Genomic DNA, 22,647 nt, shown 5'->3' with positions numbered 1-22,647 from the left:
CTCAGTTGAGGAACAAGATTTTTCTTTTAAACGCAGACGGACAAAACATCAAAGGAATCGTTTCCAAACCCGCGTGTCCTAAATTTATAGACTGAGCAAGGAATACTAACACATGCCTGGAATCCAGCACGCTGACATTTGAAGCAAAAGAATGGCCGCAAGTTCGAAGCCTGCTGGGCTGCATACCCTGTTATTAAATAAACAAACCCTACCATTATCCATTAATTTTCTAAACTGTAGAGTTATGTGTTCTAAACAATAGTCGACTTCGCCTTTCCAGTTAAAAAAGAAAACAAAACTACGAAAACTCCCTACAACCCTTGAAAGTGGAGGTGGGCGGCACGGGATTCGGGCGGTACTTTGGGATTTGTAGTTTCGGGCCGACTCTGAATCCCAAGGTGCCCTGCGGCGGGTCGTCGCGTCTGCGCAGTGCAGGCGGCGGGCCGCGGAGAGTGAGAGGCTCTTTTGTTCGGCTGAGGGGAGGGCCGTTGGCGGGGCCTGCGGTACGCCGCTTCAGCCCGACGCTCGACTTGAGGCCACACGTCTTTTTGCTCCTCTGGGCGCTACTCCCTCGGACTGCCCGACGCAACGCGCGAGTAGCGCGGCACCGATTCTTCTCGGACTCTCGGGCGCTGCTACGAGGTGAAGAGGCGGGCTGGTGGCGGGGGGGGGGGGGGGGGGGAGGGGACGCGGCGACGGCGGGAGGCCGCGGGCGAGCGCGGGCCGCTAACGGAAGAGTGGAGACAGAAGAGTTGGGGGCGCGCCCCGGCCCGGCCTAGCGCCGGACGGGTTCGCTTCCCGCGCAGAGCTCGCGGGCTGCGGGAGTGTGGAGAGGGCGGGGCAGCGAATCCAGAGCCCGGGAGCCCAGTGGTTCCTGGTGAGCGGAGCCAGCGGAGGGTTAGCTTTTCAAGAACTGGACGAAGAGCCTTTGACCCGACTGAGTAACTCGAGTTGGGCGGGAGAAGGAAAACTTTGGGACGTCCATAAGGGGACAGGTGCTTTGAGTGTGCGTGGCAGGGACCACGACTTCGTACTCTAGAGGTTTAGAAATGTAACCTGAGAAAGCGGACACGGCGGCAATCGCGGGCAATCCCCGTAACACTTGGAGGAAAGAAAGAAGAAGTAACCTGAGGATATTGGGTCCAATTGCCACTATTAGAGAAATTTCTCTTGCCAGAGTTACGAAGAAGTAACTTCCAGTAAACTTGGATAAGGGGGCTTTGGCTGCTCAAGGTGTTCTAACAGGGAAGAGATTTGTTGAACTCGTCTGAGGGTGAGGGGTCGGACATTTTCTTGACCTTGTCTAAAAGTGGAGTTGCTGGGATAAGCAGGGTGGAAGTCTAGACTGACCAGGTCAAATGTGGAAGAAAAAAAGGGGTTCCTGGGGATGTAGCTTAGTTGGTAGAATGTTTGCCTAGCCCGCTGCAATCCCCTGGATTCAATCCCCAGTACCATATAAATTTCTGCTGAGTGTGATGATGTGTACCTGTAATCTTAGCACTTGGGAGCTGGAAACGACAAGATGAGGAGAAGTTTAAGGCCTTCCTTGGCTACCAGGGGAGTCATGAAAGGGCCACTTTCTTCCTCGTAATGAGTCCCCCCCCCCCACAGCATTTCTCTGTGTAGCCCTGGCTGTCCTAGAACTCACTCTGTAGACCACCAGGCTGGCTTCGAACTCAGAAATCCACCTGCCTCTGCCTCCCAAGTGCTGGGATTAAAGGTGTGTGCCACGAAAGCAAGTGCATGTCCCCAACGAAAATATTTTTATTTTATTTTATTTTTTTTTTTTGGTTTTTTTTCGAGACAGGGTTTCTCTGTATAGCCCTGGCTGTCCTGGAACTCACTCTGTAGACCAGGCTGGCCTCGAACTCAGAAATCCGCCTGCCTCTGCCTCCCAAGTGCTGGGATTAAAGGCGTGCGCCACCACCGCCCGGCTGAAAATATTTTTATTAAAAAACAGTATATGAACGACAGAACTCATTTCTGTGTGTGGTGCTGAGGCCCTTGCACACATGCAAGTTATCTACCACTGAGTTATGTTCCAATACCATAAAAGTAGTTTCTTAAAAAACGAGTTATGCTAAAACATAGGGTATCCTCTCCAGTTTTATGTTAAGAATCATGTCAGCATTTTGGAATAGTTTCAAAAGATCTAAGGTTTTCTAATATATGTATAACTACAATCAAGAAATTGGTGCCTGTGCTCTTCCTTGGATGCTCTCTAGGCATATCTGGTAAGTGGTATGTTGAAAAGAGCCCAGTTGATGCACTCCTGTAATCCAGCTAGCACTTGGGAGGTGGAGGCAGAGCAGCAGGAGTTCAAGGCCTAGGGGAAGGATCCTGTGCTCCTTAAAAGGTTTGGGCAGTATAAGATTAGTTCTGGTTTTGGGCATTTTTTATCAATAGCATTATGGTAGATTTTTTAAGCACTCCTTTCTAGGTATTTTTTGGAGCAGTTAAGAAAAAAAGGGGAAAAAAAAGAGAAACTATGTGTGCCAGGGAATAGCTTTTTTTTAAAAAAAGATTTATTTATTTAATGTATATGAATACATTACATAAACATTCATGAACACCAGAAGAAGGCATCAGATCCCATTACAGATGGTTGTGAGCCACCAGCCACCATGGTTGTTGGGAATTGCACTCAGGTCCTCTTGAAGAGCGACCAACCAGTGTGCTTAACCACTGAGCCATCTCTCCAGTCCCTCCCCCCCCCTTTTTTTTTTATAGTTTTTGTTTGTTTGTTTGTTTTGGTTTTTTTTTTGTTTGGTTTTGTTTTTTGAGACAGGGTTTCTCTGTGTATCCCTGGCTGTCCTGGAACTCACTCTATAGACCAGGCTAGCCTCGAACTCAGAAATCTGCCTGCCTCTGCCTCCCAAGTGCTGGGATTAAAGGCGTGCGCCACCACCGCCTGGCATTTTTTAGTTTTTAAAAGTGTGTGTGGGGGGGTGCCATGACATACTTATGGATTTCAGGAACAACTTTGGGGATGGGCGTCATTCTCTTCTGTAACACTAGTTCTGGTGATTGAACTCAGGTCATTAGGTTTGTGAGACCTTTACCTGTTGAACCAGCTTGATACTCCCATTTTCCAATTTTGGAGACTAGACCTAGAAGAACTTGGTATGTTTTGATTTTATCATCTATATCCTAAATTGACTTGGAACTCACTTTGTAGGCTAGACTGGCCTTGAACTAAGATTTGTAGGCGGGGACTACCATACCTATCTGACAGTTTTATTTTTAATGTGTGTATGTCTTTGCTTGCTTTTTACAGTGCTGAAGAGTGGAATTCAGGGCCCCTTACATGTTAGGCAAGCACTCCACACTGAGCTGTATTCCAGTTTGGCAAGCTTTCTACTGATGAGCTACACTTTTAGCCCAAATTTGGGAAATGTGTTGTGCTGGTTTTTGTTTTTTTGTTTTGTTCTTCTGTGGTGGTAGTGCACTGGATTGAAACCCAAAACCCACATGCTCTGCCACTGAGCTGTACTCTGGCCTTCTTAATGTCTTTTGTGTAAAGTTGTATAAAGTAAAATTTTGTGTATAATTTCACAGGTGGGTATGATGGCATGTGTCTATAATATGTCAGGAAGGAGAGACAGAGTAGAGGCTGTTACCTGGACTGTATAAGATCCATGCTATCCTGGACCATAAAGTGAGATTCTGGCTGAAGAAAAAAACAAAACAGGCTAGACCTTTGAGATGACTTGATTGATAAAGGCACTTCCCACCAAGCTGACAACTTGTGTTTGATCCCAGGACTGACATAGGAAAAGGAGGGAAATTGACTTATCAAAGTTATCCTCTGTCCTTGTGCTTCCTGCTGCAAACACTAAATAATAGAGGTGGCTGCAGAAGAAAGGAGTCATGTGCTTGAGACCAACCTAGGCTACAGAGTTGAGATCCTGGCCCAGAAAAGAAGTGCAGGATGTGTGTGTGGTGTTTGTGAGACTCTGGATTCAATCTGCAGCAACCAATTCTGCACCCCCATCCAGACTACAAGAAAAAAATACAAAAACCAAATTATTACTCATGCTAGATGTGTATGTTTCACAAATTCTTGTATTTCATTGAGATTTTGCATCTGGAAATCATTTGTTTCATAAACAGCCAAATAATAAGCCAGCTAAAAACAGTTTAGAAATAAGAATGACACCTGTACAATGAGTATCTTCACTTGTGTTTTATCACTGGTGTAGTTGCCAATTATTATAGCAAAGATACCTTGGCTTGTCTTTGTTTCTGTTCGGATTTATTGATCAGATTGGTCATTCCCTAAAAAGCTGGCAGCTTTGAATTTTTATGATTTGCACAGGACTCAGAATTCCAATTGTGTGTCTGACAGAAAAGGACCAACAGTGCTTTGGGGATTCCAAGGAAAGAATTATTTGGCTAGACTGAGTGAGCTTTGAGGGAAGTACCATTGAAGGTAGATCTGGAAGAAAAGGTAGGGTTTTGACAGAATACAATATGGAAGCATGTTCTTAAAACTTTAGGGAAGGCCTTCTAAGGAGTGACATCTAAACTAAGAAAATTATACTCTGGGTGGGTTAGCTCATCTCTATAGTTCCAACACTCAGGAGGCTCAGGCCAGGATTGTAAGGGTTGAGCTCAGCCTAGGCTAAAGTGAAACCCTATCTGGAAAAAGAATAGCCAGGCATTACAATTTTTACTTGTCATCTTGGTACTTAGTATGCTGTAGTAAGAAAACCCCTGGGTTTTAGGCTACATTACAGATTGAGTTCTAGTTAGCCTAGGTTGAAGTAAGGCTCTGCCTAAAAATTTAAAAATAATAAGAATGTGTTGGGGGTATTTATCTAAAATAAAATAGGTGTGTGTTGTAGGATATTTGATCACATTGTGAACCCCCAAGATTTGTGTTATTTACTGAAAACCCTGGTTTTAGTTGTGCTGTGGCTCAGCCTTAGCACACACCTTTCATCCGAGAGCTTTCTGCTTGAATATTGTACATGGCATTAAACAAAGTCACCCATAGATCAAGAAGCTGAGCAAGCAACCAGTTGATAGTAAGAGAGTAAGGGGAAGTTAGGATGGATAGAGAGATGCACAGGAAGTAGAAGGGAGCATGGTTGAGAGGGGATTCCTTCTGGAAGTCAGCTGAGGAGGAAGGTCAGCTGGGTGCTTTCCCTGCCTCTGAGCTAGCACAATTTTCACCCCAGCATCTGGCTCCTGAGTCTTCAATGGTAAAATCGAACAATTAAGATTTTGTTAAAAAAAAAAAAAAGTGAGAATACCTATAATCCCCAGCATTTGAGAAGTTCTGGCAGAAGCAGTTCAAAGTCAGTCTGCTATATAGTGACCCAACCACTGGCTTTAAGACAAATTGTGGGGGCTGGAGAGATGGTTAAGAGCACTGACTGCTCTGCCATGGGTCCTGAGTTCAATTCCCAGCAACCACATAGTGGTTCATGACCATCTGTAACAGGGTCTGATGCCCTCTTCTGGTATGTCTGAAGATGACAGTGTACTGGAGCATTAAATAAATCTTAAAAAAAAAATAGCAACCAACTGTGGGTTCTTCTGGTTGCTGAAGTCAAATTAAAAAAAAAAAGACAAAGTGTGGAAAGAGGCAGGGAGAAGAGGGTAGTGGAAGGCCATTGTTCACTTAATTGGTAATTGGAAATGTGTATCTAATACCTTAAGTCTGAAGTCACCACCTCTCAAATTTGTTATAGAACTTTACAGTATAGATCCCTAGACTGAGTTTATACTTATGTAGTAGGTCTTCAGATTCTTTCTGTAGGTAAATTATTTTGTTGAAAGTTTTCTTTTTCTTTTCTTTCTTTCTTTTTTTTTTTTTTTTTTTTTTTTTTTGGTTTTTCAAGACAGGATTTCTCTTTGTAGCCCTGGCTGTCCTGGAACTCACTCTGTAGCCCAGGCTGGCCTCTGCCTCCCAAGGGCTGGAAAGTTTTCTATTATATACAAGATTTTGCTTCTTTACCTCTATTACATGTTTGATCCCACTGGATAATATTTGCATTACTACACCACTTTTGTTATTTGTTTCCTGCTTGTGACAGGTGTTTTGTTTGTTGTTTTTTGTTGTTGTTCTGTTTTTTGTTTTGTTTTTCTTTGGCTAGGCCAGCAGCTGCTATTACAGGCCGGAATGCACTGTGGGCTTATGAAATGTGGGCTTTTGGTTTATGGCTGCTCTTGTGGCAGTATTATCTCTGGTTTCTTTTTTTTTTTTTTTTTAAGAGATTTATTTATATATTTTATGTATATATGAGTACACTGTCTTCATACACACCAGAAGATGTTTGTGAGCTACCATGGCTGGGAATTGAACTCAGGACCTCTGGAAGAGCAAGTAGTACTCTTAACCACTGTGCCATCTCTCCAGCTCCCCTTATCTCTGGTTTCTTGTAGGTAGCTGGGTGAGCTGGTTGGTTTTCGTGTATTTCTTAAATTTATTTTATGTGTACATGTATGATTGTATGGTGTGTGTGTGGGAGCCTATTGAGGCCAGAGGAGGGCATCAGGTGAAATCTCCTGAATTGGAGTTAACAGATGTTTGTGAGCCGCCTTGTGGGTGCTTTACTTAGGTCCTCTCTGTAAGAGCAACAAGTTCTCTTAATTGCTCAGCTATCTCTTCAGCCCCCTGGTGGGCTGCTCTTGAGACAGGAAGTATTTTGCAGGCTTGCCTCAGATTCACCTTCCTTAGCCTCCTGACTGCTGGAATTACAGCGGTAGTGCTCTACTTTTGAGACCTGTATTCTGGAACCACTATTGAGAGCTGCTTGTGCATTTCATTGTTTTTCTTGTACAAAAGTGAATTTTTTTAATTAAAATTCATTTATTTTATGCATGTTAGTACACTGTAGCTGTCTTCAGACACACCAGAAGAGAGCATTGGATCTTATTACAGATGGTTGTGAGCTAACATGTGGTTGCTGGGAATTGAACTCAGGACCTCTGGAAAAGCAGTCAGTGCTCTTAACCACTGAGCCATCTTTCCAGCCCCCAAAGCGAATTTTTTTTAAAAGATATATTTGTATATTTTCTGTATGTGAGTACACTGTAGCTATCTTCAAACCCACAAAGAGGGCATCAGATCCCATTACAAATGGCTGTGAGCCATCATGTGGTTGCTGGGAATTGAACTCAGGACCCCTGGAAGAGCAGTCAGTACTCTTAACAGCTGAGCCATCTCTCCAGCCCCAAAATTCCTAATGCACTGGTTTTCAGATAACTATCCTTAAGTTTAAAACACTGTATAATGAAGAATTAGGACATGGATGCTGCTGAATAAACGGGTTAGACCAGGCTGGCCTTGAACTCATAGAGATCCACCTGCCTCTGCCTTCTGAGTGCTGGGATTAAAGGCTTGTGCTACCACACCCAACTAATGCTTAAACTCGTTTAACAAGTGTATCTTGCATAACAACCAACTCTAGTTCAACAGTTAAGAGGTCTTGTTGCTCTTACATGGGATTGGTTCCCAACACAATTGTAAGGTGGCTCACAACCACATGTAAATCCAGCTCCCGGAGATCCCTTTCCTGTCCTCCTCCACAGGTATACCCACTTAGAGATACCTAATTAACAAAACAAAACCCCAACTCATGGAGTGAAGAGCACTGGCTGCTCTTCTAGAGGACCTGGGTTCAATTTCCAGTACTCACGTGGTGGCTTATACCTTATTGGTAACACCTTGTTGGTAACCACAGTTCTGCCAATCTGATGCCCTCTTTTGGCCTCCTCAGGTACTGCAACATAGCTCCTGTTTGCTATTTAAATAAATACCAAGAAGGGAACAAAAGCAAGAAAGCCAGGGCAGGAAAAGAAATTTTCTGTAAGTTTGGAGTTAGGCTGGTCTACAAAGAGAATTTCAGGCTAGCCAGAAATACACAAGATCCTGTCGGAAACAAAACACAAAAACTAGCTTGATCAAAGTTTCTAATCTTTTTGTTTTCTGATTCCTCAAAACAACTTTATGCTTCTAAATGGTGATATAAATTTATAACTCAGGTTTCTTCACCATCATGGGACAGGTATAAAATTAGTTTTTATGACCTCCAGAAATACTGCTTGTTGCTAGCTCTCAGTCAGGATACAAGAGTTCTACATATATAATAATTATTTGTATAGTACTTATATTACATATAACAGGTAATCTAGAGATGATTTAAAATACACAGGATAACGTTAGTAGGGCCATTCGTATGCTGTTTTGTGAGACCTATCTGCTAATTTTATTATTCAGTCTCTGGACAATACCAATGTACTGGTTTTGAGATAATTATCCCTTAGTTAAAGACAATGTGTAATGAATTAGGACATTGATGCAGCTGAATAAACAGAGCTCTTGAACTGCTGAGCCACTGCTCCAACCATAGTATTGGTTGTTATGCAAAAAGAGCCTGTATTACTTGTTAAAGAGTTCAGGCATCAGGGCTTGAGAAATGGCTCAGTGGTTAAGAACAGTGGCTGATTTCTAGAGGTCCTGAGTTCAATTCTCAGCAACCACATGGTGGCTCACAACCATCTATAATGGGATCTGATGCCCTCTTCTGGCATGCAGCTGTACATGTAGATAGCACACTCAATTACGTTAACTAGATAAATCTTTAAAGAAAAAAATTCAAGCATCAGCCAGAAAGAAAATATGTATTGCTGTTACAAAAGACTTAAGTTCAGTTACTAGCACCCACGACAGGAGATCCACAGTGGTCAGTAGGAACTCTGATGAGAGAATCTGACACTTGAACTCCTTGGGCAGCTGCGGGGATGTGCATGCAGTTTTTTTTTAAAGTCAAGTTGGGAAAACTGTAATTCTGTTTTCACATGTATACATCTCTGTAGGATGACCAAAAAAAAAAAAAAGCCATAAGGACCAGGAACCTTTATGGTTTAAAAAACAAAGTATTTTTGTGCATGGGCCATCGTGCACTTTGGACTTTTGGAAGTTGGTTCTCTTCATCGTATTTGAGGCAGGATCTCTTTTTCTGTTGTACTTTGTACTCTAGGCTAGCTGGCTGATGAGTTTCCTTGCAATTCTGTCTCCACATTCCATCTTGCTGTAAGATTGCTAGGATTAAAGATGCATCCTACCATTTCTGGCCTTTTTACATGCTTGCCAGGAATAGAAACTCAGTTGTAAGGTTTACATGGCTTGCACTTCCTGTTTTTTGAGAAGGGGTCTTTATGTAGCCGGACTGTCTTTGACCTCAGAGATCTTCATGCCTCTGCCTCCCAAGTGCTAAGATTTATTTTTACTATTTGTAATTATATGTAGGTATGTGTCTGTGGGTATATGCAGGTGCCTGAGGCAACCAGAGGCATCCAATTCCTTGGAACTAGAGTTAACATTTGTGAGCCTAGATCAGTCCTCTGGAAGAGCAACAGCAAGTGCTCCTACCTACTGAGTTATCTCTCCAGGCCCTAGAATTAGATTTCTCAAGCTGTACAGAAATAGGTCTCCTAGAACTTCATAGGTATCCTTCACTGTGTCTGGCCAGAGGTCAGCCTTGGATTTCTCAGATGCTCTCTGCCTTGTTTTTTGTTTGTTGTTTTGAGGTACTGTTTCTCCTTTCCCTGGTACTCACTTAGTAGGCCAAGCTGTCTGGCTGCCCAGCAAGCCCTAGGGATCCACCTGTCTATCTCCCTTCAATTAGAAATTAGAAGCACTCATCCCAGTGCCTGCGTTGGAAGGATTCTGGAGAACCAAGTCAAGTCCTAATGCTTGTATGATGAGAACTTTACCAATTGAGATGCCTACTGTACCCTAGCTCATGTTTTTCTGTGCTAACAACTGGAATCTGTTTACACTGGCTTCAAAGGTATACCTTTTCTATTTCTTTGAAAAGTTTATACAAACTTCAAAGGCAAAACAAAATGTTTACTTTTGTGTCTGATACACATATACACAAAATAAATTAGTAAATTATAATACAATATACACATATAAGTGCTAGGTGTAGTACACAGTTGTAATCCCATCTGTTCTGGAAGTAGAGGCAGGATGGTTGCAGTTCTAAACAAGCTGGGCAGTTTGACCCTGTCTAAAAATAAGGGGCTAAGATGTGATTCAGTGGTAGAGGGCTTACCTAGCACATGCAAGGTCTTAAATTTAACCTCTAGTACCAAAATGAGAAAAGAAGCAAGCATTATTCATCATATAAGTAGTGTATCAGTCAGGGTTCTCTAGAGTCACAGAACTATGGACTGTCTCTATATATTAAGTGAATTTATTGTAATGACTTACAGTTTGAAGACCAGCTAACCCAACAGTGGGCAGCTGTGAATGAGAAGTCCAAGAATCTAGTAGTTGCTCAGTCCATGAGGCTAGTTGTTTCAGCTGGTCTTCTGTTTAAACTGGAATCTTGAAGTAGGTTCCAACAGATATGTTGGCTAGTTAGTACAAGCAGGCGAAGTGAGAGTGAGAAGAGTGAGCCTTCCTTCTTTCATTGTCCTTATATAGGCCTTCAGGAGAAGGTGTGGCCCAGGTTAAAGGTGTGTACCACCACACCTGAATTTGGAAAACTTGCTCTGTCCCAGGCTGGCCTTGAACTTAGTGATCTGTTTGCCTCAGTCTCTTGGGATTAAAGGCATGTACTAGTTTGCTTGGGCCTAAGTTTTTCATGACCACTATGCTTCAAGATCTGGATCAAAAGTGTGTATCATCCCATGTCAAGGTCCAGGTCAGAAAGAAGCCTGTGTCTCCCAGCCATAAGATCTTGGTCACAGGTGTGCCCTCCATTTCTAGATTGTAGTTCATTCCAGATGTAATTAAGCTGACAACCAGGAATAGCCATCACAAGTGGTAAGTTTTATTTAGTGAGTTTATGCATGTAGAAATGAGAGACCAGATCTTGGGTATAGACTCCATCTTAGAGAACCTGACCTAAGGTTGAACTCAAGTCAACAAATTGGCACCTAGCACCAGTTTCCAGATTACTCCTCAACAAATCTGCTCCTCCAGGTTACACGCCTGCCCCGGCACTTCACTTCCTAACAACCATCAGTCAGGAGGAAAGCAGAAGTTTACGGTTTGGCTCTGAGCACCAGCCAATTATGTTAAAGGCCATAATGGCCTCCCAGTCAGATGTGTACCAGGCTAGATACCCCCTTGCTTGTTTTGCTTGCCTCTATAAATGCTTGCCTGAAACTGGACTCAGGGTTACACCTTCCTGTTGGCAGGGTTGGCAGGAAGCTCAAGCTCGAGCTTACAGTAAAGAGACCCTAATGCGATTGCATCTGAACTAACTCCTTGATGGTCTTTTGGGGTTAATGAACACTTCCTGTCACAACAGAAGTATACATACATACTGGTACATGGGTGAAGGTCTGTTTGGAGTTGGTTCTCTCTTGCCACCTTGTGGGATCTGAAGGTGAAATGCAGAACTTCAAGTCTGCAGCCCTCTTCTATATAACTGGCTCTGGGAAAGTTGGTGAGAAAAGTCAGCCGGGCGGTGGTGGCGCATGCCTTTAATCCCAGCACTTGGGAGGCAGAGGCAGGTGGATTTCTGAGTTCGAGTGTTCGAGGCCAGCCTGGTCTACAGAGTGAGTTCCAGGACAGCCAGGGCTACACAGAGAAACCCTGTCTCGAAAAACAAACAAAAACCAAAAAAAGAAAAGAAAAAAACCAGTGTTTGTTCTTCTCTTAAAAGAACTACATTTATACTGTTCTTGGATTCATTGAGATACCAGACAAATTTGATGACTTAAAATCATTTTCAAGCTAAATAATGTGGTACACACTTGTACTATAGAGGTGCCATTTAGCACCACACATTTTACCTTTAGTTTTACTGTTTTGTTTTCCAGACAGGGTTTCTCTGTAGACTTTGCTGGTAATTTTAAGGCTTCAGACCTTAAAATCAAAACAAGAAACACAAGCCTTTAATTCTAGCACTCAGGATATAGAGGCAGGAGGATCTCTGAGTGTTCCGGAATAGCCAGGACTATATAGAGAAAACCTGTCTTGGAAGGTAAATATATAAGTAAGTAAGTAAGTAAATGGAAAAAATTAAAACATTAGAATTGAATGGATTAAAGGTAAGAGATTTAGGGAACTAGACTTTTTATACTAGAAAAAAATACATGTATTTTATGGGTTTCCTGATAGGGTATTTTTTTTATATACACACACACACACACACACACACACACACACAAGGATAACCTTTAACTCTTGATTCTCCTGTTAAGATCATAGGCATATGTGCAGCATCATGCCCAGATTTTAAGGGTCACATGCAGAGTTTCATTCATGTAAAGTAAGCATTCTACTACCAACTGAGCTATTAAATCCTCAGTCATAGTTAGGATTTGTATCTAAGTACACTTGCTGTCTTCAGACATACCAAAAGAGGGCATCAGATCCCATTACAGATGGTTGTGAGTCACCATGTGGGTGCTGGGAATTGAACTCAGGACCTCTGGAAGAATAGTCAATGCTCTTAACCTCTGAACTATCTCTCCAGCCCCATTTTAATGCTTTTTATAAGCAGTCCACAGTCTAAATAAATTATTAAGTAAACTAGGTTGAATAAGAATGATTTATGAGCTTAGGCTATAACTTAGTACCTAGCATTCACAAAACCCTAGGTTTAATTCCTAGTACTACTAAAGGAAAACAGTGTGAGTTGAACAAAGCTCTGTGTTGAGTGTTTTAGCACTACATAAACTGGGTGTGACATATATTAATAATCCTAGCACTCAGAGAGGTAGAGACAGGAGGATCTGAATGAAGTTCAGTCATCCTTTGCTATATTTTGAGTTCCAGGTCAGCCTGGGGTACATGAGACTCTCAAAGAGACTCAGCCAAGCCCAAGACCCACATAGAACTGACTCCCATAAATTGTCTCCTGATGTCTCTGACTCATCACACACATAGTAAAAGAAAGTTTTAAGTTTGAGCTGTGAATTTATGACTGTGTTCAAGAAAAGCAGAGTGAAAAAATAAAGGGACTTTTTTTTGTTTTTTTAAAGCTGGACATGGTAGCAGCATATATCTGTAATCACAATACTTGAAAGGTAGAAACCAGATCAGAAGTTCAAAGTCAGTCTGGGCTATCTATATGAGACCCTCTCTCCAAAAAGAGAGTCAGATAATCCGATATATGTAACTGTGACTCAACATAGTATTTTAGTTACTATACTTTGTGGCAAGAGGTATTGGGAGTTAATATAAATTAAACTTAGTATAAAAGTTGTAAATGGATATATTCAGAAATTCTTCCCATGTGCTGTGATATACACCTATAATTCCATCATTAAGAAAGCTGAGGACAGTTTGGGCTTCATAATAAGTCCTTGTCCAAAGGGAAAGAACAGAAAGGACAATAATTTGCTCTGAGAGTAATTATGGCTTACTGCTAGCAAACAGTACAACATGGTTGTGAATTGGAGGTGAGTAGAGCGTTAGAAGCAGCATACATCACCTGTGATTTCCCTGGGTTCCTCACCATCCAGATACTTCTCCAGCCAGCACGTGTGCCTGATGTCCTTTGTATTTCCTTTCATTGTTTAGCAGTGTCACCCTTCACACCAGAAAGCTGGCGGGTACTATGGGAAAAAAGCAAAACAAGAAGAAAGTGGAGGAGGTACTAGAAGAAGAGGAAGAGGAATATGTGGTGGAAAAAGTTCTTGATCGGCGAGTTGTCAAGGGCAAGGTGGAATATCTTCTAAAGTGGAAGGGTTTCTCAGAGTAAGTTTCATTGACATAGGTAAATTCAGTCACGATGAGAAATCATATGATATGCTTACTAGCAGTTCTGTGATGGGTATACCTTGTTTCAGTCTTGACCTCAACAGCTGATAGTCTACTGAAGAAGGACTTACATGCGGGTATTATGTGACTGAGTTTTTTGTTTTAATATATTGGGGGTGGGGGGTGGCACATTTGCCATGTAAGTCCTGAGATGTAAGTCAGGTCTTCAGACTTGGTGAATGGCTCTTTTTTCCCATTTAGGCATCTTGCCAACCTGACTGGTTTCTGAGGATCAATTTGTATCAGATAGTCCACTTTTGCAAAGTAGTCTTTCTTTGAAGAACGCAAGTTTCTAAGTCTTTGGTCTCTGCGCTCCCCTACTAGGAAAGCTCTTCATCTTGAACAAAAGTCTAGCTATTGGTTATCACTTACCTCTTTTCCCAGACTAGCTCTTTTCTTAGTATAAAAATGTTGATCTGAATGGAAAGTATAACTTGCTGTGCTTGCTGGTTTCAGTGAGGACAACACTTGGGAGCCAGAAGAGAATCTGGATTGCCCAGACCTTATTGCTGAGTTCCTACAGTCACAGAAAACAGCTCATGAGACAGATAAGTCAGAGGGAGGCAAGCGCAAAGCTGATTCTGATTCTGAAGATAAAGGAGAAGAAAGCAAACCAAAGAAGAAGAAAGAAGAGGTAAGGCTGGAACTAGGAATCTTCACCAGCCAGAGGCCAGAGAAGTTTAGCAGTTGCTTCTAACTCCTGTCTCCTATCCTCACCTTCTTTTTTTTTTATTTTAAATTTTTATTTATTTGTTTTAGATAAAGCCTTGCATAGAAGCCTAGGCTGGCCTATAATTCAGTATGTATCCCAAGCTTACCTTAAATTTGTGGCAATCCTCCTTTTTTATTATTCAGCTTTTAAGTTTTGAGACAACAGGTCTAACTGTTGAGATTACGGTGTAAACTACCATACTGGACTTTCTTCCTTTGAATCTCAGAAGCCATGTCCTCTCTGTCTCGTCAGAAGTAAGCTAATGTTTTAAAGGGATACACACCTGTAATCCTGGCATTCAGGAAGAAGAGGGAGGCAAGAGGATCAGGGATAAGAGGCCTGGACTGCAGGAGACCTTGTCTCAGCAAAACATAAACCAAACAAAAAAGGATTTGGAGCTTGCTCTTATGAAGAGATCTTACTTTTCCTCCACAGTACAGAAATAATAACATGTAACAATTATTGGAGACTCGTGAGGATAATTGGATTCATTTCCTGTCAATAGACAGTTTTTAGTGTTTCGATCATTAAATATTTGAGGTAGCCTATTCTAGTCTACAGCGTAGTTCCAGGAAAGCCAGGACTACACTCAGAAAAGCTCTGTCTTGAAAAAGCAAAAGATTTGAGATGACTGTTTTGTCTTACTTAGTATCTTAAGTGATGTCCCTTTGAGGAGACAGTTGTGAACATTCTCTTGCTTGGGGTGTATGTCCTGCTCATGCTGGGAGGACAGCATGTACTGCAGACTCCTGACACATGGTGTGCGAAGCCAAGGAAGCCCTGAGTGAATGTTGGATTACATTAATAAATAAATAACTTTGTTCTGGATATAGTCCTATGTCAATAAAGTCTCTACCCATCTGGTTTTTACAGTCAGAAAAGCCACGAGGCTTTGCCCGGGGTTTGGAGCCAGAGCGGATTATTGGAGCCACCGACTCCAGTGGAGAGCTCATGTTCCTGATGAAATGGTGAGTCTCCCAGCGGCTCTGTGTGCTTGTTTTTTTCCTTCTCCCTATCTGTTCTATGCCAGAGGAAAAGAGCTGGACCTTCGAAATTCCAGTCGCCCAGGTGTGAAATCTTTAAGATGACATAGTCCTTCGATAGTGACCCTCGGCCTGACTACCAACCTGGACTCATGAGTTACAGGTAGGGGCCCTTAGGATTTTTCAGATCTTTGCTTTTTTTTTTTTTTTTTGTTAGGTGGGAGAGGCTATGGAGAGGAATCACATTTCAGTTCTGTGGAGAAAAGTCTGAAATGTGATTGAATCACCCTCCTTCTTTGCCACCTCCTTAGTAAAGATCAGGCTAGCCCTATAAACAAGATTCTGTTCATGTTTGAGGTTAGAAAAGAAAGAATTTATAGAATTTATTTTGAAGATTGTAAATTTACAGAATGAGCCAGCAGGGGTCAGCAAGGCCTCTTTGCTGTCTCCTGCTCCTGAGCATATGGAAGGCCGTTTCTTTCTACTATGTCTGAGTGGTGACAACACCAACTTGCTCTAAGAAGAAACAGTGGGTACTGTTTGGTAACAACAGTTTGTTATTGAGTCTCACCTGCTGAATATGCTTAACATGCTGGCAGCATAGTGGTAGGTTTCTATGACTAGCATGTAGCACAGTAGCACTAGAAAATGGGAAACTTTTATCTGCATTGTAATCTCATGGGACCACTATCATATTTGGTATCCATTGCTGACCAGAACATTGTTATGCAGCACGCAACGACAGTATCTCCCAACAGTTTAATGAAAAGGAGTTCAAGTCAGGAAAAGTAATCTCTTTGTTTTTTGTTTTGAGACGGTTTTACTCTAGTCTAGGCTTGCCTTGAACCCGAAATCTTCCTGCCCCAGACTCTGTGCTGAGATTACAGGGAATTGCCACCATTCTGGACTAGGAAGAGTAAGTGTTAAGCCATTAACAGTTAAAGTAGGATTCTCAAGGCTTTGTCTTTGATTGGTCTAGAAGTTTCGCTGAAATTGATATCTGTGGTAGTTTTTCCCTACATGATGCCTGAAGAGGTGAAGGTCTGTGTCACAATTAATCACCTGTTGTCTTCCCGTGGGTGCCCTCAGTATTTACTGAGTCTGACCCTCATTTAGCTTATTTCCTGTAACTTATAGGAGAAAAGAAAAACTGAGTAATAGGATGTATTAAGTAGTCTAGCTAGTACACACTTGCTCTGCGTATATGTCAAGTGTGAGTTAAAGAAGTATCTCCATAGTGCGTAGAGCTGCATCCTTGGTCAGGTGTGATGCTGGACACTTAGAATCCAGCACTTAGATAAAACAGAAGTATCACCAGTTGAAGCCTGGCCTAGAGTACCATGAAGTCATAAAAGCATAAGCATACACAGAAGAGCCAGTCTTAACTCATGTGTCATTTTAGCACTAGAGACAACTTGGAATATAGAGTAAGACTTTGTGTCAACAAGACAGAAAGAAAGAGGGAGGGAAGCGGGGGAAGGGCATAGGAGATTGTATTCTCTAATTCTTGTAGACTCACTACTATATCTAAAGGTTAAGATTTGGTTGTTGGGAACTAGAGAGATGGCTCAGCGGATAAGAGCACTGGCTGCTCTTCCAGAGGTCCTGAGTTCAATTCCCAGCAACCACATGGTGTCTCACAGTCATCTGTATTAGGTGTACATGCAGATAGAGCACTCATAAACACAAAATAAGTAAAATCTTTAAATTTAAAAAAAAAATATGGATGTTGAGCTAGGGGGTGTGACTCAAAAGGTTTGATCCCTAGCCCTACAAAATAACAAAATAAACCCAAACCTTTGTGATAGAGATGTGGTTACTGATAGAAGGCTTGCCTAGATTGTGCAAGACTCATTCACTCAGCACCCACTCCTTCACGATCAAAATATTGAATGTTGATTGTAAAACCCAAGTTTTAAAAAGATACACATGGCTAGGTGTGATGGTTGCACATCTTTGATTCCAACACTTGGAGGTAGAGGCCAGTGGATCTCTGAGTTTGAGGCCAGCTGGTCTATATATCCAGTTGTAAAACAACAGAGAGCCGCAGTTTTCAACCTGTGGGTCATGACCCCTTTGGGGGCCAAATGACCCTTTCACAGGAGTCATGTATTAGATATCCTGCATATCAGATGTTTATGTTATGATTCATTACAGTAGCAAAATTACATTTATAAAGTAGGAACAAAATTTTTTGGTCAGGGGTCAACACAAGGTGAGGAACTGAATTAAAGGATTGGAGTGTTAGGAAGATGGAGAAGCAGTGACAACGGCCTGTCTCAAACAGAGCAGTACTGATACAGGTGCATGCTCATAGTTGCATGTATTTGTAAGACATGTACACATGGCTCTGGCTTCTATTACTAGTACCACATACATGCACATTAAAAAAAGAAATGTGGGGCTGGAGAGATGGCTCAGCAGTTTAGATAACCACCTTCTCTTCTTAAAGACTCGAGTTCCAGGGAATCTTGACACACCATCTTCTGGCCTCCCAGGGCACCAGACACATATGTTGTATACATGTGTACAGGCAAAAGACATACACATAAAATCTTTAAATTGCTGCATAGTTTTCCAGAAAAGTGGAGATAACTGTTTATTTCTGAAAATAGAAAATATTTCTGTGTGGTGAAAGGGCTTAAACTACTCTAGAATTGTGAGTTAACAGAGAGCTGTATTAGATCCCCGTAGAATTCAGAACATTTCCCATCGTTGTGGTGTGGTGTAGACGCTTAGCTGTATCGGCTTAGTCTGTGGTTCTCTGCGGCTCAAAACCCTTGCCTCATGGTCAGGTTCTGGAGGTTTGTACTGGAGCCTTGTCACATTCTGTCATGTATCGGTTTGCCTGCCCCATGGTGCTGCCTCTGTCTAGGACAGGCCCAGTGAGCTGAAGATAAATGGTTAGAGCTTATACTCCTAGTTAATGCCCTGTAATGTATATCATTTTCAAATTTTAATCTTGTCTAACTTCTGAAATTCTAATTAAGCGTTTTTGGCCTTTTCCAAAGATATAGTTGAGTCAGATGACCTACTTTTTGACAAAGTTTCTTAGAGGGGATTTTTGTTTGTTTTTGTTCTGTTTTGTTGGCTTTTGAGACAGGGTTTCTCTGTATAACCCTGGCTATCTTGGAATTCATGTTGTAAACCAGGCTGGCCTCGAACTCACAGAGACCTGCCCTCAGAGGAGATTTGTAACAGAGGAATATCTTTGAGAGAGTCATGTGACAACACTTGCCCAGCATCTTGTGTCCTAATTTGTTTCTGGAATTTACACTTTGAAAGCCCCATTCCCCGGGTGGTCCAAAACAGGACCACAATGGCTGATCTCAAAGTGTCTTTGTACTTTGTTCTGCAGGAAAAACTCTGATGAGGCTGACCTGGTCCCTGCCAAGGAAGCCAATGTCAAGTGCCCACAGGTTGTCATATCCTTCTATGAGGAAAGACTAACGTGGCATTCCTACCCCTCAGAGGATGATGACAAAAAAGACGACAAGAATTAGCCCTGTTGAGTACCAGCCCCTGTCACCTCTGACTGTGGGTTTCGAGGGGGAGGGAAGGAGTTGTACTTGTCTTGACATCTTAGAGGTGGCTTGAGAAGATGTCCTTTGAAGAACCAGCATAGTTTGTGTCCTGCAGCAGCCCAAATGCTTTAAATTGTTCAAGCTGTATAGTTTACAGACCCATCCCAACGGGAAAGGGTAAGTGTTTCAAGGCAACCTGTTCTGCGCTTTGCTAAGGAAGCAGTGGGCCTTCCATGAAGGACAAAACCTGCAGAACTGGGATGTGGGAAAGCAAAGATACTGTCAATCTTCAAAGAACATCTCCACAACCCACAGCCTTCTTCCCAATAGTGTTAACTGCATTTTTACAGCCTAGCATGTCTGTAGTTTTTTGGCTATTACTGGTATATTAATTGGGGGTGGGAGGGTTGGGACAGGGAGGAAGGGAGATGGGTAGAATCATTTTGGTTAAAATTTGGGGCCTGATTGGGGAAATGGTAAAACAGTAGAACAGCTAACTAATAAATTGGTTCAATGTCCAGAATATTTTGCCTTTTCAAAAAAAAGTCATTGGCACCATAAATAAGGACTATGAGAGACTGTTTCTTTAAAATAAATAAGTAAGTAAGTAAATAAATAAATAAAATCTTGTTACTCCTAAAACCTACAGCCAAGGTGCTCCCAACCTGAGCTCAAAGTGGCCCACAAAGGACAAAGCCAGTTCTGAGTTACCAAAGCTGCCATTCGATGATGGAAACTGACTGGAGAGGGAAAGTTTATTGGAGAGTATATAGAGGCAGACCACTCTGCCTTAGAGGTGCTAATTCTTGAAATTGGAGAAAAGAAACCTTTTTCCAATTACAAAGTTATAAATATCAGTTTGTCCATCTAAGCCATTGGCTCAAGTATTGCAGGAGGGCCTATGGGAGATGGAAGAGGAGGGCCTCTGCTCTTAGGGTGGAAACTCTTGGAGCCCCTCTCTTTTTTTTTTTCTTTGTTTTTTGTTTTGTTTTTTGTTTTTCAGCTTTGAACCCTGAAACTGCTTGTGGCAGGTTCAGTTACTGACAGCACAAATTCCATTGAGTCAATTCAAGGATTGAATGACTTCACAAGCCCTAGTCTCAGGAGATTAATTTTCATATTGGGGTAGTGGTTCACTTGAGAATATAAAATCTTCAGATTAACTGATGTCCAAAATACTGTCTTGAATCACGAGATCCATCAATTTTTAGTATTGTCTAGACCTGCAAATAGAACTACATTGTAAAATCTTCTCAGCATGTGTTAAGATGTATGTGAAAACTTCTGTTTAAGTGTAAACTTCATACTACACTGTCAGTTTTTGTCTTAATAAAATTATAGATTTCTAATTCTTGCTTTCTGTCCTTTTTTTCCCTCCCAACCAGGCCTCCTTCCTGTGTTGCCCAGTCTGGCTTAGAGCTTTGGATCCTATGCCTCCCTCTTCAGTCCTGGGGTGCATGGGTGCATGTCCCACTGCAGCAGGCATGGCCATCTTAGCAAAAGTCATGACTGTAGATGGACACTGTAGACTCAACAGCTGCTACCCTCATCTTTTAAATGGTCTCAGTTTATTAATGTCACACATCATTCTGTTTTTCATATTACTGGGAAATTATTTACTTATAACACTTCCAAATATAGTTTTTTGAAAACATGTTTTCTGAAGTAGCTTAATCACTTGGATGGCATTAGCAGATGCTATCACTAAAAAGTTTTAGGAATTGGCACTGTTTTAAATGCTGGGTTGAATGTCATCTGTCTTTTTGGGAGGGAGTGTGTTTTGAAACAGGGTTTTACTATCTTACTATATGGTGATTTGCCTGTGTGCATGTCTGTACACCACTTGTGTACCCTGGAACTAGAGTTGCAAGCTGTTCTAACCCACCTAATGTGGGTACCTAGGAATCAAACTAGGTTCCTGTGGAAGAACAGCCAATATTTTTAACCACTGAGCCAACTCTGAAGCCCCTGTTGCTTTTGGCTTTGTTTTGTTTTACTACCTTAGTGTGTACAAAGTCAGAGGACAGCTTTGTGGAGTTAGGTTCAATCCATCTAACCCAGGCTAGCATGAAACTTACTATGTAGCTTAGAATGACCTTAAACTTAAGTAGACTTCGTTGCCTTATTCTTCCCAAGTCTAAGGTTATAGGCATGTGTCACAAGAGCAGTTTAATTCTAGTCTGGCTTTTGTTGTTGTGTTGTAAAACAGTCTGTGTACCCCTGGCTGGCCTGGAACTCCCTATGTAGACCAGGCTTGGTGCTAAGTGTTCCCCACATTGACCCATCTTGCCTACTCAAGACTATCTTTTTTTTCTTTTTTACTTATTTTATATATATGAGCACACTGTAGCTGTCTTCAGACACACCAGAAGAGGGCATCAGATTTCATCACAGATGGTTGTGAGCCACCATGTGGTTGCTGGGATTTGAACTCAGTGCTCTTAACCACTGAGCCATCTCTCCAGCACCCCCTCCCGTTTTTTAATGTGTGAGTACAGGTGACTGAGGACTTGGATTCCTTTAGAGTTGGAGTTTCAGGTAGTTTTGAGCTACCTGAGTGCTTGGAACTAAATTTTGGGTCCTCTGCAAGAGTAGTATAGGCTCATTTTGCTTGTTTATTTCTATATGAGTGTTTTGGGGTCCATGAATGTCTGCATCGTATGCCTACAGAGGTCAGAAGATGGCATTGGATCCTTTGTAACTGGAGACACAGATGGTTTGTGAGCTGCCATGTGGTGGGTGCTAGGAATTGAACCCGAGTCTTCTGGCTCTGCTCGGACTGCTGAACTGTCTCAAGTTCCCTGCACTCCCAGCCTTAATTTATTGTTTTGTTTTAGGGTATGTTGAGGAAGGATCTAGCTCTAGCCTAGCCCAGGCTGGGCTCGAACACTTTTATCTTCCTACCTCAGATCTTAACATTTTTCTTAAGATGTGTTTCTATTTTATGTATATAAGTGTTTTTGTCTGCGTATGTTTGCATACCATAGAAGTCAGAAAGCATCAGCTTTTCCACCCTGGTCTTGTATTTTGATGTTAATTCCCCTTTCCAGGGAGGGGCTGCAGACTCCTTGTGCACCTTCTGGCCAACTTAATTGTAAAATCTGCTTGCCTCTGCTTTTGTGCTACTGGAAACTGAACCTAACGCCAAGTGTTCTCCCAGCTTTCCAATTGAGTTCTGAGTACACTGATGCTCTTCAGATACACCAAAAAAGGACATCGGATCCTATTACAGATGGTTGTCAGTTACCATGTGGTTGCTAGGAATTGAACTCAGGACCTCTAGAAGAGCAGTCGGTGCTCTTAACCACTGAGCCGTCTCTCCAGCCCCCTCCAACTGAGTTGTCATCAGCCTTTTTTTTTTCTTTCTAGATAGGATCTAAGTCACGCATCGTGTTGGCCTGTCGGTTGCTGGGGTTACAAGTGTGGGCCAGCACACAAGACTAACATCTTGGTGTCCTGTAACTGTCAGCCTGTTAGAATCTTGCTCTTCCCGACTTCAGCTGAATTTTAGTATTGTTAAGTGGACTATTTAGTGACTACGGAAACACTTGAAGGGTTTTTTGTATACCTTTGTATATGTGTAGGGGTGTGCACATGTGTCCACTTAATTTTACTGAGGCAGGGTCTCTTGCTAAACTTACTGATACAGCTTGTTAAGGTAGCCACTCTGCCTACTGGATTTTTATG

General features: G+C 42.1%; 1 protein-coding gene across 2 annotated transcripts; it reads left to right on the top strand.

Annotated features, from left to right (window-relative positions):
* Positions 1-432: 432 nt before the first annotated feature.
* Positions 433-20,309, top strand: Cbx1 (chromobox 1). 2 transcript variants are annotated; one of them, XM_028755138.1, is made up of 5 exons: positions 433-642; positions 13,502-13,678; positions 14,198-14,375; positions 15,327-15,421; positions 18,795-20,309. In XM_028755138.1, the coding sequence occupies exons 2-5, from the start codon at positions 13,539-13,541 to the stop codon at positions 18,937-18,939; spliced, it is 558 nt and encodes a 185-aa protein (XP_028610971.1). In that variant the 5' UTR covers positions 433-642; positions 13,502-13,538; the 3' UTR covers positions 18,940-20,309. The 2 variants fall into 2 exon arrangements, with proteins under 2 accessions (XP_028610971.1, XP_028610972.1); XM_028755139.1 differs by having other exon boundaries at positions 460-642; positions 13,505-13,678; positions 18,795-19,353.
* The last annotated feature ends 2,338 nt before the right edge of the window (positions 20,310-22,647 follow it).

This window comes from Grammomys surdaster, unplaced genomic scaffold (genome assembly GCF_004785775.1).
Source record: "Grammomys surdaster isolate TR1022 unplaced genomic scaffold, NIH_TR_1.0 126048, whole genome shotgun sequence".
Lineage (NCBI taxonomy): Eukaryota > Metazoa > Chordata > Mammalia > Rodentia > Muridae > Grammomys > Grammomys surdaster.
This window is presented reverse-complemented; position numbering and strand designations above follow the sequence as displayed.

What these genes read in the sequence shown, in the direction of transcription:
- Cbx1 (XM_028755138.1), top strand. Translation starts at nt 13,539, where the DNA reads ATGGGAAAAAAGCAAAACAAGAAGAAAGTGGAGGAGGTACTAGAAGAA. An exon ending in AAGTGGAAGGGTTTCTCAGA is followed by an intron (nt 13,679 to 14,197) that starts GTAAGTTTCATT and finishes TGCTGGTTTCAG; the next exon opens with TGAGGACAACACTTGGGAGC. An exon ending in CTCATGTTCCTGATGAAATG is followed by an intron (nt 15,422 to 18,794) that starts GTGAGTCTCCCA and finishes TTTGTTCTGCAG; the next exon opens with GAAAAACTCTGATGAGGCTG.